At 41.8% G+C, this 18,790-nt stretch overlaps 1 protein-coding gene across 1 annotated transcript in view; it reads left to right on the top strand.

The window, feature by feature from the left end:
• LOC120735044 overlaps window positions 1-18,790 on the top strand; it is a 146,092-nt gene that overhangs the window by 30,205 nt on the left and 97,097 nt on the right. Inside the window, exon 4 of the mRNA XM_040034208.1 lies at window positions 6,275-6,382. Within this exon, the coding sequence (XP_039890142.1) occupies window positions 6,275-6,382 (108 nt within the window). The remainder of the gene's footprint in view (window positions 1-6,274; window positions 6,383-18,790) is intronic.

The following is an 18,790-nucleotide window of genomic DNA, read 5'->3' as shown; positions in this document are numbered from 1 at the left end:
AATGCAACTCAAATGCAATAACAATAGTACCGTGGGAAACAGCCTCAACAGTTTGTGACGTTGATGGCTGTGGTGGTGGTGTGGAGGAAGAGGAGGTGGTGGAGGCCCTCATTACAGAAGCACATTCTGCTTTCAATCTTTTTTCTGCTTCGCTAGCTCTTGCAGGGCTGAGAAACCCGAGTTTTCTGAAAATTTTGGTCCAACAGTGTCGCAAGGAACATAATGCTCATGGTTTGTATTTTATCCAGCTTCTCTCTCAATAGCATCCTCAGCTTCTGAGCCAGGGAAGATCCAATGGATGGTGATTTTTCCATTTGTTCATTGAGGCAATGACCCAGCATAGTGAGCAAAGGTATGACCTTTGACCCAGACACCCTTTTTTCCTGAGAGAGCTCAGTGGTTGCATCGTTAAATGGTGCTAGGACAACCAGACACTCTGAAATTATACCAAATTCCTCAGATGACATAGGTGGGATGTCTGTTTTGAGACTTGCCAAAGCAGCACCCACTGGCTCCCTTTGCTCGAACAGTCTTTGCAGCATATTATAAGAGCTGTTCCAGCGGGTTTCCACCTCCCGTATTAGTTTGAGTTGAGGCTTCCTTAGTTGTTCCTGCACCACTGAAAGCCTCTCCTTACAAAATACAATTTAAAAAAGCATACATTAGATTGGGAGCAGAACTATACACATAAGTAGCGTTCAAGAAACTGTAATTAAGCCACTTAAGAACTTACCTTTGCAGTGGTACTGCTCCTGAAATATCCCACACTCTTCCTGGACTTGGCTCGGATGTCAGAGAGCTCAGGGGTCTGGTCAAGGGCCTTCTTCATCACTAAATTCAGGATGTGAGCTATGCATATGGCATGTTTGAGTCGTAGCTCCCTTGCACAAGCCCCCATATTAGCAGCCCCATCTGTTATTAGGCATGTGACTTTGTCAGTAATTTCCCAATCTGTCATGATTGAGGCTTTCACTTGTGCAATATTTTCTGCAGTGTGTGCATTAAGAAAATATTGCACTCCTGAAACAACGGTGTTTAATGTGCTGGACTCATCAACAAAATGGCATGTGACTGCAAGATAGGCCTCTGTGTTGATGGAGGTCCACATATCTGATGTCAGACTCACAGATGCTGCCTTCTCAATGCTGGCCTTAGCTTTCTCCTTCATCTCCTGGTACCTGGCCTCCACCATGTCTTTCAGGGCCTGAAGGAAAGAAAAAACATTTTGTTTAAAAGTAAGACGTGGCTGTGAAGCAGTGTGTAGTGTAGCTACACACTGAGCCTCAGTCCTGCCTGTTCACATTTTATTCTGTTTAAACTACATTTTCACTGCTTTTATGACCTTTTAGTGGGGAGAACATAGCTAGGATTTAATGATTTAACAAATCTTTTGAATCCTTTGTCCTCCACAATGCTAAATGGCTGGGAGTCCTCAATCACCATGCTAACCAGGTCTTCATCTATTGGAGATTGTTTTTATTGTCTTTCCTCAGGAGAACAAAGCACAAATATAAATATCACACACGTAACTTATTACAGTTGTATAATATTGTTATATCATTTAGTAACATTGCGGCATGCTATATTATCATGGCATTTGATGGCTCACCTGGTCTTGCTCCACAATCTGTGTTCCTCTTATTCTCATGCAAAGCTCTGTAGTGTCTAAGCAAAATGAGCAGCATAGACTGAGTCTTAGGCTACGTCCACACGTATCTGGGTATTTTTGAAAACGCAGATTTTGTGGGTTCTCAGCAGGTGATCCAGGTGATTGATATATGCATTTTTTTTTTCCTCTGCCCGTTTTGTTGGTTTTTGTCTTTTGCCCTTCTCCCCCGTCCCTCTTCTCAGCTGTTTCTCTTTCCCTCTTTCTTTCTCCCCTTCTTTCCCCCAGTCAAGTCTGTCCCGTATTCAGTAAGTGAAAATAAAATAAACAATAAAAGGTGAATCAAATGGACCATTACGGCAAGGCTGGGATGGTCAGTTTGGTAAAGTAAAATCCGTTGGGTATCTTTCTTTGCCTTTAGACAACAATTCTGATGGCAAAAGAGCCAAACGGGACAGGCCAAAAAAAAAAAAAAAAAGAAAACGCAGATTTTTCTATGTGTTTGCACCTTTCGTCCACACGTAAACGGCGTTTTTGGTCACTGAAAACTGAGATTTCTAAAAACGCCTACCAGGGTGGATAATTTCGAAAACTCTGTTTTTGCTATAACGTGTGGATGAGAAAAACGGAGAAAACACAGCGTCAAAGGTGTGTGCCTTTTTTAACGTCACCCTGTGCGCCAAGTTATTGTTTCGGTGAAATGAACTTCTACAATACTATTACTGTTAATTGTACTCTCTGCAGTGCTTAAATGCTTACATAAACACACATAGTTACTGTCCCTCCACACATAGGACTCGGTTCTGCTTCTGTGCCCCAGCTTTGTTTACTATTTCCCACCGAGGCTTCTAGACTTCTGATTGGCCAACATTTCTACACGGTTAGGAATATATCGCCACCTGTTGCTTTGGCATGTTCCTAGCAGCGTTTTCCTTCATTTCTGCGTTTACGTGTGGACGGGATTATTTTTTAAAACGGAAAATCTCCGTTTTCAAAAATACCCGTGTACGCGTGGATGTAGCCTTATTCTCATGCAAAGCTCTGTAGTGCCTAAGCATGGATGAGGTGTTGTTATATCCCAGCTCCCTGGCACATAGCAAACACTTCACCTTGTACAAAAGTAAAGCCACTTAACATAAATTGTATTGCACCATCAGTATTATGAAAATACATCTTCTGTAGAAATTTACATACCTTGTTGGGAGGAATAAGATCAAAATGTTCCCACACAGGGGAGGACATCCTCCTCTTCTTAGCTGGCTCCATTCTCTCCTGACTTTCTCTCCTCACTCTCATAAACCTCCAAACTCTCTCCAAACTCTCACTAACCGCAACTCTCCATCAAACACCCACATTTTTGAATGAAGTCTGAGGGGTTTATATCGCTGTCATATCTCGCGGCAAAGTTCGAACCACTTCATGAACCAGTCACGTGGTACAGCCGGGCAGCGAGGCTTCGGACGTCATCATTTTCAGTTCCTCCCATAAATGAAGCAAGCCTCGATACGCGCATCGCGGAAATGCCTCCTCCATTACTCGACACAAACTTTGAAGCCTCGATACAGAACGTCACATCACTAGTCTTTAACATAGTTCACGATGGAGAATAGCTGCTGACATAATGTGGATCCGAAGATCCTTAATTGGCCTATATGGGGCCGAAAGTCTTTCCGAGTCCTCAGTAAGAATTTGCATCTGAAACTGCTGTATAAACCACACACAGCAGCGCGCAGGCTCAGTCCGCTGCAGTGCTGTTTTGAAGCACAAACAAACCAAGAGTATAAGCGTGTTCTTATGCTGTGGCGTTTGGATGGTTCTACGTGCTGAGAAGCAAAGCAAATCCTGTTTGTCGCGTTTTTTCCTGGAACGTAGTAACTCTGAAATCCGAGGTGTTTGAACGCAGCAACTGTCAGTAGATACAGCTGGAGGAAGGCAGGGCGTTTCCCTCACATACAAAACACAAAGTTCCAGGAACAACAGTGAGGCGTGTGTGGGAGCTCTGCTTCTTCCAGGGTTACCGGCCTTTGTGGCTGCTGTGGTTTATAAAGGAGGATGAAGATGTTGCTGTTTCTCCTCCTGAGCGGTAAGAAACTCTCTGAGCTCAGTTTACCTGTTTAACCTGCGCCCAGACAGGTTGGTCATCACAGCGCCATAAGTTCACTCATTCCCGGTGTTGTGCCAAAAACTGATTTCCGGTATTTGCCAAAAATTGATTGCTCGTATTTAAACTGCTATAAGTAACTTGTTGGGCTATAATATATGAAACAGATGTCAAATGCATCCCTCATGGATAACATGTAGTCATCTTGAGCCACAAACAACATTCGTGTAACAAGGTAGATGCCGCAATCAGTTTTTGGCAGTGACTTTTATATAACCTTTATTTTTGCAGTTAAAAACAATCTCATTAACATTAAAAATGTCTTTTGTAAGAGTAAGTTGGCCAAGAGCACAGCAGAAATGGCAGCAAATATTACAATTGTTCTGTAAAAATATTTTAAGTAGGGATAAAGGACTGGATTGGTTATAATGTAAGTACAATAACACAGAATTGTGAAGATACTTGAAAAACTGATAATTTTTTAATTCTTTATATAACCCCTTTGTAAACCCTGTTCACCGAAGTCCATTTACGAACATACGTAAAGATATACATATATATACATATATGTATATGTTTATATATGTGTGTATGTATATATATGTACATATATGTACATATATGTTTACATATACATATATACATACACATAAAAAAAAATACACGGAAACATTGGAAATCAGTTTTTGGCAGACAATCACTTTTTGGCACAACACCGGAAAACAGCAACCTCATGACGTTTGACTTAACCTGTGAGAGTGTGAACGATGTCTGAGAGGCTGAGGACCAACAGACTGCGGGCTTTCAGGTGAAAGTTTCTAGCAAGAGACAGACTAACTAACCACAGTAGCTATGCTACAGTAGCTCAGTGTGCGTGGGCGACGCTGATATGAGACATGAGTGCAGGGCTGATAAGTGTTAAGTCACATCTGAAATTAACAAAGTTTGGAGAAAACAACATGAGGTTCAGTGTGTTGCTGTCGGTCATCAGAAAGCAATCGTGTCTGTGCAAACACGTCTTCTCCTCCCTGCTTTGATGTGTGGGTTTTCTGCGGTCTAAAACTATTTTGCAAATGCGGACATCCAAACCTGAAGAAATGCTGATTGCGTATACACAATATATTAAAAAGCTTAAATGTATGTGCACCGATGGCCTGATACTCACAGATTACATTAAATTCTAATTAAGTTCGAATTAATTCAAAAATTCGAAATTAACTAATTAAGTTATGTTGTACATGTTCGATAACAATAAAGGGCCATTCAGTTCTAAATTTTATGTATTTTTTTTGGTCAGTTGTGTGTTTGTACATCTGGTTTCTGCCTATAATGTCATTTTTCATTCATCATTTCAACACTGGGTCAAACCAACAACATGTATTTGATTTAAATTTCTCTTTGTGTGTCCTTCCAGTTTCCCAGCATGCTCTGGCTGTGGTGGTGGAGGTGAATGAGGGGGAAAGGTCTGTCCAGCTGCCCTGTCTGTACTCAAGTTTTATACCTGACAACTCCACAGTGATGTGGACTCGCAGTGACCTCGATCCCAAATCTGTTCACCTACAAGGAGGAAAAGGAGGAGACGATCTTAGAGGACAAAACCAGCATTACAGCAGGCGCACATCAATGAATCGTTACGCTTTCATAATAAAAGACTTCAGCCTCACTCTGAGGAAACCCACAAAGACTGACAACAGCAACTACACCTGCTCCATCAGTGCTGGAGGGAAAGAAAGGAAACTCAGAGACATCCAGCTGAAGGTCAAAGGTCAGCAACAAACCAAAAACCTTCTAAAACTACATGTCAGTACTGTAGTCAAAGGTCAGAGGTCAAACTGCCGCAAATTAATTTCTAAAGTGTTCTAAAAAATACTGATGAAACCAGCAGCATCATTTAGCACAGATGTAACCTCAGAGGAAACACAAACAACAAAGCAGAAGATGACTGCAGATAACTGCTGCAGCCTCTGGAAAATGTAACATTAGACTCATGTAGGTCCTTCAGCTTGTGTGCAAAGGGAAGTGTGTTCACCACACAAATTTCTTTACATATATAAATAAATTACATTTTATGCATCACGCAACATAAAACATTCAGAGGAATTTCTACAGGCTTCTACAGTTTATGTTGTGGTTTCTTGTCCTCTCAGACCAGCAGGTGGAGGTGAAGGTGAGGGAAGGGTCACAATCTGTCATCCTGCCCTGCAAAACAAAACCTGACCTGCCCGAGGGCACCACAGTGGAGTGGATTCGCTCTGACCTCGGACTCATCACAGTCCATGAGTATTCTAACAGAAATGATGACCTTATGACTCAGGATGAAGTTTACAGAGACCGAACGAAGATGAATGAAGACCTGCTGAGAACTGGAGACCTCAGTCTGACCCTGAAACAGCCCACAGAGAGAGACAGTGGAGGATACATCTGCACCATCTACAGGGACAAAGACATCCTGAGACAGAAAGTAGTGCTACAGGTAGAAGGTCAGTGCTGTAAGTTGAGGTCAGAGGTCAGTTTTCTAGATATAGGTCAGGGGTCAGAAATCTTCCTTTTTTTATGCTTCTCCACAGAACCATTTCCATCCTGGGCCAAAGTTTTAGTAGGTCTCCTCATTCTCCTGGTTGTTCTTGGGGTTTCTGGAGGTCTTTTCTTTCATTTTCGGCAGTACTTCATGTCAGGTGAGTGTCTCCTACTACACTACCCATAATGCCGATGGTTAGCAAGTGTCCTCTGGTGGCTCCTTGACTGTGGCTCACACAAACTTGTTCCAGAAGCTGAAAGAGTTGAGAGTTACAAACAGCTGATACAGAGAGCTGAAGAGAAACTTCCAGGTTTGTTCCAGAAGTCAGAAAACCTCCTTCAGACTCAGTCATTGATCAGTGACACAGCTCCACAACATGACTTTACTAAACAGTGTGTGTGCTTCACTGCATTGATGTGACACAGAGGCTGCATGTGTACAGATAGAGCCACCCGTGTAACAATTTAATAAAAACGTATAGATAACTTCTTATTTCATAGTGTAATCTTCACGTGCTTAATCCGAAACACTCTCAGTTGATTCACTCACGAATTATATTCACAGTATTCACTCGCTGTGTCTTTGTTTCTAGCTTAGCTCAGCTCGTAGCCGACTCATTAGCAGCATGGCCTCTTCACCTCTTCACCCCCCTGCAATTTCCTGCTCAGATGTTTAGTTAATCCTCTGCCTTATTGCCTTTAGCAATAATGATACTTGTAATAAATGTAGCCTATTTGCAACTCTGAAGGCTGAATTGGAGACTCAGTTTCACACCCTTGAAAACCCGTTGCTAGCCTGGCCCCTGTATCGCGTGTAGATGAAGGTAGTGTAGGCCCTGCTAACTGCTCCCAGCAGACTGTCCTGAGGAGCCAGGAAAACAGGATGGCTGGGTGACGGTGAGGAGGAAGGAAAGTCTTAAACAGAAGCCCCAGGTACACCACCAACCTGTTCATGTGTCTATCTGCTTTTCCCCACTCTGCAACCTCTGTAAATACTAAGATTAAACATCTTAGTATTCATCATTGACTGAAAAAAACAAGAACAACCCTAGCTTTCTCTTCAGCACTATAGCCAGGCAGACAAAACGTCAAAGCACTGTTAAGCCAACTGTTCCTTTAACGTTAACTAGTAATGTCTTTATGAACTTCTTCACAAATAAAATTTTAACCATTAGATAAGAAATTACTCACAAGGTAGCAGGGAAGGAGGCTAGCCAACTATCATAGCTGCAGAAAGGTGCGACAAAGAAGCCTAAGAAGTACAGCAAGCTGTCCATACCTAATACCTGTAATATCCAAGCAAAGACTCAGACTTGGCCAGCTGCTTGAAGAGGTACACAAGAGAGATCCAAGGAAGGAGAATAAACCAGCTGTTCTCCACCGAACCAGCCAAGGTGTACTCTCAGTGGCAGGGGAACAATATGGGAACAGCACCACCAAGGAGCAACACTGGAAGTGCATATGGGAGAACGATGCAATCCATAATGGTAATTCCCTGTGGCTAGTAGATCTGAGAGCAGACCACAGCAACCTCCCTGAACAGGGTCCAATAACCATCACAGTGGCAGACATCCAAGAAAGGTTCTCTAGTATGGAGAGTTGGACAGCACCAGGCCCCGACATGGTTCAAGCCTACTGGCTGAAGAAGCTGACTGCACTCCATGAGCGTCTGGCAGCACAAATGAACCAACTTCTAGTCAATAGAGACACCGAGAATGGTTAACCAAAGGCTGGACAGTTCTGATACTCAAAGACCCCCAGAAGGGACTGGTCACATCCAACTAGCGGCCAATAACCTGCCTCAGTACCGCATGGGAGCTCCTGTCAGGCATCATAGTGGCTAAGATGAACAGGCACATGGGTCAATACATGAATGGGACACAGAAAGGAATGGGCAAGAATACCAGAGGCGCAAAAGACCAGCTACTGGTAGACCGAGCAGTCAGCCGAGACTGCAAGACCTGTGCACTGCCTGGATTGGTTACAAGAAGGCCTATGACTCAATGCCCCACACCTGGATCCTGGAATGCCTAGAATTGTACAAGATCAACTGGACCCTCGGAGCCTTCATCAGGAACTCAATGGATGTGGTGTACAATACTAGAGGCCAACTTCAAGCCCATAGTACAAGTCACTATCAAGTGCGGGATCTACCAAGGAGATGCTCTGTCCCTACTGCTGTTCTGCATAGGCCTGAACCCCCTCAATGAGATCATTGACAAAACTGGCTATTAGGGCTGGGCCATATTATACCGTTCACGGTAATACCGGTATAATGTTAGGCAACGATAGGAAAATGAAATATCGCGATAGAATGGGAGTAAAACGCGCATGCGCAGTGCCTTTGTTTTCATACGCACATGGCCGATTGTTGAGGAACCAGAATTGGTTTGTAAAAATGATGCAACTTCCATGATGTGGAACTGGTTTGGTGTTTGTCCGTCAGATACACAACAAAGCACATTTTTTTTGCAGAACATGCAAGCGGCCGTTGTTATTGTCGTATTTGTCGGACTAAGATGCTCTTAAATCTGGGAGTAATCTGGGTCCCAAACTCTGTATATTTGACTTCAGGTCAAACAACACTGCAGCATCACTGAGAGTTGAAAACTGTCTAAATTGTTTCATCTTTAATAAAACGATCAGCATTGCTGCTTTACCAGGTGTAACTATAAAGTTTAACTTCCAGGCATCCATGAAAACAAAAGTTATTACATTTAACGGAGTTAGAAGTTAGCAGGAAGCCAGCGGAAGTTAGCTCGCTAGTTTCGCTAGTTACCTAAGCATGATATAGCATGTTCTGACTGAGAGATTTCTGAAAAAATTCAAACGTACAGCTCTGCTATCACTTCCAACATAAATGAAGACAGGAAACTAAACAGTGGTGACGTTTGTAGGGTTACTGAAGTTGGGCTAGCTGGTATATAATGATGTGCTACGTGATCGCTAGCGACACAGCTATGTTAGCATAACATAAACGGTGAAGCTGGAGGACGAACACTAACACTTTTCCACTTATAAAAGTTAGCGTGAAGGTTCCTCATGGTTAGAGACAAATGCAATCGCATGGCAGGATGCTGTAAACGGACCAAACTTCAGTCAGGAGAACAACTGAGATAATCCATCCACAATACGAGGTTAGTCATTAATATACTGCAACAACATGGGAATAGAGCCGCTACCAGAGAATTCAACATTAATGAATCAATGGTACAGAAGTGGAGGAAGCAAGAAGAATGAGTTTAATAAAGTTTGATTTATCTGACTGCTTTGTTTCGCTTAATGTGCCTTATAATCCCGTGCACCTTATGGTCCGAAAAATGCGTACTGCACACTGCAGTTTAATGTTGCAAAGCACCTCTTTTTAACTTCAGTGGATATTATACATGGTTATGCTCAGGATATGTCAGCCCATTTCTACTGGAAATGCCTTTGGGTTAGACTTTCAGCAAGGAATTTGCATTTGCACTGTTACATTTTTATAAAGCTTTAATGTACATAAAAACCAGCTTCTTGTTTACGTGAAAATAAATGGAAGGTTGTCTTTTTGCGCTAGTAATGTTGTGGAGTTGTATTTTGTCTCGCATCAATTATATCGTCAGTTATATCGTTATCGCAAATTTTCAAATATATATCGTGATAAATATTTTTGGCCATATCGCCCTGCTCTACTGGCTATGGATACAGACTACGGAATGGAGCAGTTGTCAGTCACCCTCCTGTACATGGATGACATCAAGCTGCATGCCAAGAGTGAACAAGACATCAATTCACTCATCCACACCACCAGGATATACAGCAATGACATCTTAATGTCGTTCGGACTGGAGAAATGTTGTCAGATGATGACAAAGAGAGTGAAGGTAGTCAGAACTGAGGGGATCGTACTACCAGAAGGCAACATTGCAGACATAGAGGACAGCTACCTGGGGATCCCACAGGCAAATGGGAATCATGAAGAGGTCACTAGAAAAGCTGCAACCACCAAGTACCTGCAGAGGGTCAGGCAAGTCCTGAGGAGTCAGCTGAACGGTAAGAATAAGACACTGCTGGGATAATAAGCTGGCCAAAGGAGGAGATAGAAGCCACTGACAATATGCGGGACAGACAGACTGAATTCTGAGGACTCTCCTTATCAATCTTGCACCTTCCGCAATGGGTTGCTCGCGTAAACGGACAGGACATGGCTGCGACAGGCTTCCCAAATCCACCTTCGCTTTTATAGCCGTGGTCTCCCATCTTGATTACACAAAGTAATTTGCAATTACTACTGTAAAATATGAATTACATCTGTAATAATCACATACATGTGATAGAATGTTAATAGTACATTTCCCTTTATTAGGATATGACCTGTATGTATCTGTGTGAAATCAATAAAAGGATCAAGTGCTGCATTATCTTTAGTTACATTGATAATATTTATTTATGGTGAAACAGTGGTGGAATATCGCTGTTGCTTTCGTATAAATGAAGCGGACATACCTGCGTGGCTGCGATCTAATCCTGTTTACATGAAGTAAACCTGCTCGGGAGCAGGTTTACACTTACGACTCGGATGAGCTTCGGGGAACCGAACGATCCAGGATCACGCGAAATCGTCAACAATCAAATCCAGCTAACTTACTTAGCGAGGTACGAAGAATGGGCCCCAGCAACTGTCATTAATGAAATAAAAATGATCAAAATGCCACTAGATCTGCCGTGTATGTTTACGGTCTTCCTTTCTTCTGTAAAGTGTAGAAGTAAACTTAAATCTAATTTGATATACAAAGAGGTGTTTACAAAGGTTATAAAGCTAGTTATGTAGCTATTTGGTGGTTACGTGTTTTGATATTTACATGTTTACATGTTTGAATGTTTAGACATGCATGTTCAAACCAGTAATAAGTATGTGTTATATCTACCTGGTTGTTTTCCCTGTTTTGATCTGACTTTAAGATTTCCTGGCTTCTGAGAGGTCAGTGAAGTATTCATGAGGGTGGCACACAGGAAGTGTGGGTTGTTGTTGCGGTGTGCTGAGAGTAAAGTGGCTGCTAAAAAGTTATCCGTCTCCATCTTGCTGTTCCTAATTATTCAGAGAGATCCCAAACCATCTAGTGAACCCTCACGTTACACTTCCTCTGATGAAAACCCAGAAATCCTGAGTAGTCTTCTAGGCACAGTATTCATCAGCCCCAGGTTGAGGCTCAGTCTGTCTGTTCTTCTGCTCTTCATCCAACATGTCTGCTGCACTTTACAGAACACTACAGACTAGTTACCAAAGAACGAGTAAGGAACACACCAGGAACAAACTGAGACACAATCTGACTGAGACTAGAAGACAAGGAGGGGACAGGGAGGTCATGTGACCATCACAGCTGCTGCTAATGTCTGTACAGTTAATGTTGTGCTTTGTTTTCCCCTCAGGTTACAAGGTGGTGGTGGATTCAGGGGTGGAGTCTGTCAAGCTGCCCTGCAAAATCAGAGTTCACGTGCCTAAAGACGCTAAAGTGGAGTGGACAGACAATTCCATTTCCAACAGGAAGGTCTACGTGTCTGACCAGGTTGAAGAACAGGACAAGGTTTACAGAGACCGAACAGAGATGAAGAGGAAGCTGCTAAAACCTGGAGACCTCAGTCTGACCCTGAAATACCCCACAGACAAAGACACAAACACCTACACCTGCACAGTCTGCAGCCGGGAAGGAAATCGAAGCAGCATGAAGAAGAAAGTGGAGCTCATTGTCAAAGGTCTGTTATCTGTGTATATTTAGATTCCATGTGTATTTCATATAATGCACATTTGTGGCCTTTTACACACTAATTTAACTCCATACTTTACCCCCCAAACCAATAAAGGTTCTCAGTGAAGTGAAAAAAGTAGAACTTATTGATCAGCAGCAAGTTGCATGAGATATGCTAGCTTAAAGCTGAAGGTTGGTGGTTTGATCTTCTCCAGTCTGTATGGGCCAAGATACTAACATTGTTTTATTTATGTGTGAATCCAGGTTAGTACAGCAAACCAATAAATGACAGAACCCAGAACCATCCACAAGACTAATACCCTCTGAAATCTGGGCTTCATTAATATTAATATGTTGGTGAGATCTAAGTCTGAAGCGAGAGTTATTTATAGTTTCTTAGATCACCATGGTAACTGATGCTGAACGCATCAGCTGGTCTGCAGCAGGTTACGCTCAGAGTTTGCGGCTCATATTGGCTCAAAGTGTCCCATTTTCACTGATTGTTTTCTCAACGACGTGCTTCAAGTGTGATATTGATCCTCTGCTGAAGGAATCTGCTTTCTAACCAAGGAACTGAAGGAAGCCCTGCAGTTATAGAGAAACTGTCTGAGTCGTATTGTTGCTGCAATTTACCTGCAACTGCTGATGAAGAAAAACAGGCTTTAGATTTTGTTGATCCAGCTAAAACAAAGAAAGTCTGGATATGTCGACCTTGTTTCATAGGACACCTCTGTGATAATAAGTGCAGTATCATTGTCTTTCAAAGACTGCAAATAAAGGTTTTATTCTAAAATAACACTGAGTTCTTTAGGAACCAGCTCTGCTGATGATTGGACATCAAAGGCAGCTTCAAAGGAATCAGTCAAACATGTTTTAACTACAAATATTTAACTTATTCAGTGCAATGCTTATTGTGCTCAGTGCTCTGTTGTCTTTTCAGTCCCCCAGGTGGAGGTGGTGGATTCAGGTGTAGAGTCTGTCCAGCTGCCCTGCAAAGCCACAGTTAATCTGCCTGAAGACGCTAAAGTGGAGTGGACAGACAGTTCACACAGGAAGGTTCACATATGGCAGAACAGACCTGGCAACCTTGAAGAACAGTTTGTGTTTTACAAAGATCGAACAGAGATGAAAAACAACCCGCTGACAACTGGAGACCTCAGTCTGACCCTGACATACCCCACTGACTGGGATGGAAAGACATACACCTGCACCGTCTACAATGGACAGGGAAACACCCTGATGAAGAAACAGGTGGAGCTTAAAGTTAGAGGTCAGATAATACTTTGATTTTCACATGTGCTGTACATAATTTGGACATATCACCCTTTTAACACTAATGTATCGCCATACTTTATCCTCCTGGTGAGTTAGGAAAGATCGAGCTTACTGATCGGCAACAGTTTGGAAATCAATCAGCATGAAGCTGAAGGAGAAACTGTTGGGGCAAAATCTTAAAGTGAACTCTGAAGCTGATCTGCAGACATCCCAGGGAGGTTGTACAACAATAAATACAACAATAATCTAGACAAGGACGCACAACACAAAGAAACTCTACTTGGAAATTTTTCTTAAGTGAATCTGTTTCTGCTTTCTCGTTATTACATTGGAGAAGATTCTCAGCAATCCTACTTTTAATGGTCTAAGCATCAATTCCACATCTTTAACTTAACTTCAAAAAAAGAGATGTACAACTGAATGTCATCTGCATTGTGTAACAAGTAATGTCAAAGTGCCGGAAATCTGGTGAAGTGGGAACGTATATAACAGAAATAGTAAGAGTCTCCAAAACTGAACCTTTTGACACACCATAGGCATGATAAGCAGAAGAGGACCTGTGCATCCACGTAATCATCAGCTGTGAACAACAGAACAAAACACTGAGACATGGACAGGCAGTAAAGTCCAAGCTTTATTAATCTCATATGAGAGGGAAGAAAACAGTGTAAACTCAAAGAGAAATTTTCCCTCACAGCTTATGTTGTTTGTTGTCCTCTCAGTCTGTCAGGTGCAGGTGGAGGAGGGGGCGGAGTCTGTCCTGCTGCCCTTTCAAACCAAGAAAGACCTTCCTGCAGATGCTAAAGTGGTGTGGTGGGACATTCATGACAGGAAGGTCCACGTGTTTTCAGACCAGGCTGGAGAACAGGACCAGGTTTACAGAGACCGAACAGAGATGAATAACAACCCGCTGAAAGCTGGAGACCTCAGTCTTACCCTGAAACATCCCACAGAGAGAGACAGTGGGACATACAGATGTAAAGTCTACGGGAGAACCAGCAGATACAAAAAAGTGCAGCTCAGAGTCAAAGGTTTGTTTGTTTGTTTGTTTATTTGTTTCTTAGTTCCTGTCTGACTGTCTTATGTCTCCTCTGCAGGGAGAGTTCAGGTCCAGGATCAAACAGGGGACATCAGGAACAGAAGCAGCTCCATTGATCCGACTCCTCTGATGGCTGATCAATCAGTTTGATCTGTGTGTTCTTTGATTATTGATCAGTGATGTCAGAGTGGAGTCAGTGTGATGTAGTTGTTGTGTGTTTGAGACTTTTAGTGTCCATGAAGGTCTCTGCTGCCGTAGATCCTCTGAACTGTGACAGAGGTCTCACTCTGGAGGAAACTCTCAGCACTTTCCAGCAGCTCCTCCATCATGGAGGACGTTCCCTCACTGTAACAGGTGGAGGAGAGAGGAGAGGAAGCACAGGTGGATCCTCTGAGGAAGAGGAGCGTTTTCAGGCTATGTCCACCGTGCATGGGTATTTTTTGGACTTTTCATCCACATGGATCCCTGAGAACCAAGGGTCGTTGTTGTTGTTGTTTTTTTTGTTGTTTTTTTTACAACTGCTGAGATGAAGATGAGGTGAAGATTCTCAGATTCAGAAGATTTTCTGTATTTGCATGAGGACAAAGCAATCAGATTTTGTCTTGCACCTTCAGAGGTGTGTGTGTCTTTATCTATTTGTTAGATGTCAGTCTGCATCCTGTTATTGTTTGTGGGCTTTTGATTGGCCAACACTTCCTCACGGTTATGGTTATGTTGCCGCCTGGTGCTTCTGCATGCTCCTGGCAGCAGTTGAGTTTATTTATTATTGAGATTTTTTTAAAGATATCCTGTATCATGTAATATATTAATTTTACTACATGTAAGAAAAACACAAGCGTGCCTTCACTTCAGTCATAAAACCCAATCATAGTGTTAAAGTATTAAAGTTGTTTGTCTCAAACTGACCTGTGACCAGCTTCGCTCAGTATGAGCTGTTCACTGTTTCTCTTTGTTTATTGGTTGGATCTGCACAGGGACTACAGATGAGGCCAAATCTGATATTTGTACATTTTATATTTTTATAATGATAAACTGTGAAATAAAAACTTTGTAAGGGTTCATCTGATAAGTTTTGTTCTTCTTCTGTGGTGTTTCTGATGCTTCTGATGTGTTTGAGGCTGAATGTGGGCTTCAGGAAAGTTCGATTTAAGATGTTTTTTTGTTTTTTTTTTAACTTTTTAACATCACAGAGAATTAAAATTTGGGCATTTTAAAAAAGTTAGACGGAAAGTTTGGCATCTATGTCATCGTGTTGATTCTGTCCTGAGGGCATTAAATGATTTAGTGCCTGCAGAAACAAACTGTCTCACACATTAAAACGTGAATTTATTTGCACATAGACAAAAGCATTTTCTTCCTCTAGACTGATTTAACAGGAGAAATTGGATCAGATTAAAACAGTTTGTGCTGCCTATAAAAATAAATAACTCTCATTACATTCATCAGTTACTCTTTTTACTTATAATAAAGAGAAACTAACTGCTTCTGCTTAATAATCCAGAGTTATATTTGCCTTTAATCAAGGGTGAAATGTACTGTAGCACTCCTTTTCACACTCCACATGTTATCAGGTATGTTGGAGTTGTCCACCTCAGTATCAGGCTCAGAGCTGATGAATCCAAACTCCTCTCCTGTCATAAAGGCCACCTGGTGAATAATTCCTCATATCCTGTATCTGATTGGTCTGTGGGAATGTGGTGATTTTAAAGTTTAAAGATCAGCAAATACCTGAGCTCACAGTTTTCTCCCTCTCTTTTCACACACGCAGTGTTTCAGATATTTATAAATACAATCTTCTGAATATTAACTTCCACTAATTAGGCTAAAGGTAAAGTGTGATGAAACTAAGTCTCTTTCATTTTAGCACAAACGTTTCAGTTATGAGGAGGAGTTCTGTTTCCTCATACTTTCCATCCTGTTCATCCACTTTTCTGTTAGCCACGCCCCCACAGGTGAACCAGCAAATCACTGCCTCCGTTCTCACAAACGTCTGATCTGTGGCCGGCCGGACTTCATTCCACAGATGTGCTTTAACAAAGGTGAAGCTGAACTCTGAGCTGTGACAGTGAAGCAGTGTGAGAGTGTCAGTAGATGATCAGCAGAGGAAAGTGAAGCTGCTGTGAGCTGATGTCCTGAAGGGCTTTTAAAGAGTCTCTGAGTTTGACAGGAACATGAAGATGTTTGTGGTGTTTGTGATCCTCCTGCACGGTAAGTACACCTTCCTCTCTCTGCTCTCATCATCAGCTTTTCTTTCATCTCTCTCTCTTTAATGTGTTGAAGTGCAGCAGGAGGAGATTTCCATCAAACACTGGATTCTGATTCAGATCAAACTAACAATCCAAAGCAGCAACTTTCAAATCTCTGGATTCGTCTTGGTGCCTTTCAGATCAGCTCATGTTACAATCAGCTATGTCAGCCATTTTTAATCTGTCTACATCCTTGTAGACAGTAGTGCGGGGCTGTGGGCCACAGTGTGTAATTTTAATATTAGTATATATCAGAAACAATAAGGCACTAATAAGAAGCATCTGATTAAGACTTCAACACTCTCCCTGAACACTGAAATACATTTTACTCAGTGGCATTTACAGAAAGAACTGTTTGAAGAAACGTAATGTACAGAGAGAAAATCTCCTGAACAAAACCTTTATTATCATCTGTGTGGACACGCAAATTAATATGACATTAATATTTTTAAGCACATCAAAATTGGCACCCCATGTCAATGCTGCTAAACACCTCAAATTAAGTGACATTTTACTTTTCCCTATAATGTCCTCTGTGGGTTTTTCAGGTTAATTTCTTATTAAAACTATACCCAAAAAACAAACAAACAATTAACCCTTTCTAGCCCTTTCCCATACAAACCTTTGTTTCCCCCCATGTTTGTTTTTTTATTTGGAAAAAGATGACTTTAGCTTTCTCAATTGAAAATTTAAATACCCTTCTACACCCAACTATTCCCCTTTACCTGTCCCCTCTTGGAGTTTCTTAATGAGACAGTCTATATTTTTCCCCCTTATCCACAATGTGTCATCATCTGCAAAAATGGATTTACCATAATTTACAGAGATATCTGTTGTTAAAAAGTTAAATGCAAACCAGTGGGCCTACAACATATCCTGGAGAGTTCTTGTGTGACACCTTGATAATGAGACTAGCTGATATTAATTATCATTAATTGGGAGGATTGGTTTCACAACATGGCTCAAGCAGTCCTTCACTTTTTTTATCTTATCTGATTCAGGATTAGTATCTTGCCCGATAATATTTGGCATGCAGTCTGGAGCAGATAGGGAACAATCTGCTCTACCTCCTGAGCTACACTACAATGTGGTTTGAAGTACTGAATACTAACTTTTCCCTCACCACTGTGTCTGTTAGACTCTTTTGGCTTTGGAAGCTACTATTATACATACTTGTCTTCTTCTCACTCTCTGTAAACTTTGTAGTCTCATTAATCTCACTTGCTTTCACACACACACACACACACACACACACACACACACACACACACACACACACACACACACACACACACACACACACACACACACCAGAGAGAGAGAGGTGGTTCCTGTTTACTCCACAATCAGGCTACTTTCTTAAACCTGTCACTGTAAGTTATTGTTGTAGTGAAAGAAAGTCAGGTTGGACTGATCTATTCTCACAGGAGTGTGGCTGTTCCTCTGTCACACATGCTGCACATCATAGTCTGTGATGTTTGTTAGAGTTATGAAATTTTTGTGTTATTGATATTTTATCAATATTTTTATTGAATGGATCAATCATGAGGACAATTAAAGCTGTTTTATGTTTTAATACCTTAAGAGGTCTGCTAAAGTGCAGCCGTTTTGTTCTTTAAAAGTCTTTCACTTCAGTGTGACTGATTAAATTAACTTGACTGTTTGTTGTTTGTAAAACTAGTTTCTGAAGATAATGTTGGTTATATTCAACTCATATTAACACTGGGTCAAACCCACAACATTCATTTGATTTGATTTTCTGTCCTTCCAGTTTCCCAGCATGCTCTGGCTGTGGTGGTGGAGGTGACTGAGGGGGAAAGGTCTGTCCTGCTGCCATGTCTGTTTTCAAGTATTACACCTGAGGACGATCCCACAGTGATGTGGACTCGCAGTGACCTCGACCCCAAATCTGTACACCAACGAGGCGAAGGAGGAGATGATCTTAGAGGACAAAACCAGCGTTACAGAGAACGCACATCAATGAGACCGGATGCTTTGGACTCTTCAGACTTCAGCCTCACTCTGAGAAAACCCACAAAGAGTGACAGTGGCATCTACACCTGCTCCATCAGTGCTGGAAGTGATGAACGGAGAGTTGGAGATATCCAGCTGAAAGTCAAAGGTTAGCAGAAAAACTCCAACAAATGTTGTAATTACTGGTCATGTTAGTACTGCAGACAAAGGTCAGAGGTCAAACTGAAGAAAAGCACTTCCTAAATGATTCTGCAAGTCTCGATGAAACCAGCAGTAACGTTTGTAGACTTGACTTCACTGAAAAAA

The sequence above is a fragment of the Simochromis diagramma genome, unplaced genomic scaffold (assembly GCF_900408965.1).
Source record: "Simochromis diagramma unplaced genomic scaffold, fSimDia1.1 OVJJ01000747.1, whole genome shotgun sequence".
Taxonomy (NCBI): domain Eukaryota; kingdom Metazoa; phylum Chordata; class Actinopteri; order Cichliformes; family Cichlidae; genus Simochromis; species Simochromis diagramma.
This window is presented reverse-complemented; position numbering and strand designations above follow the sequence as displayed.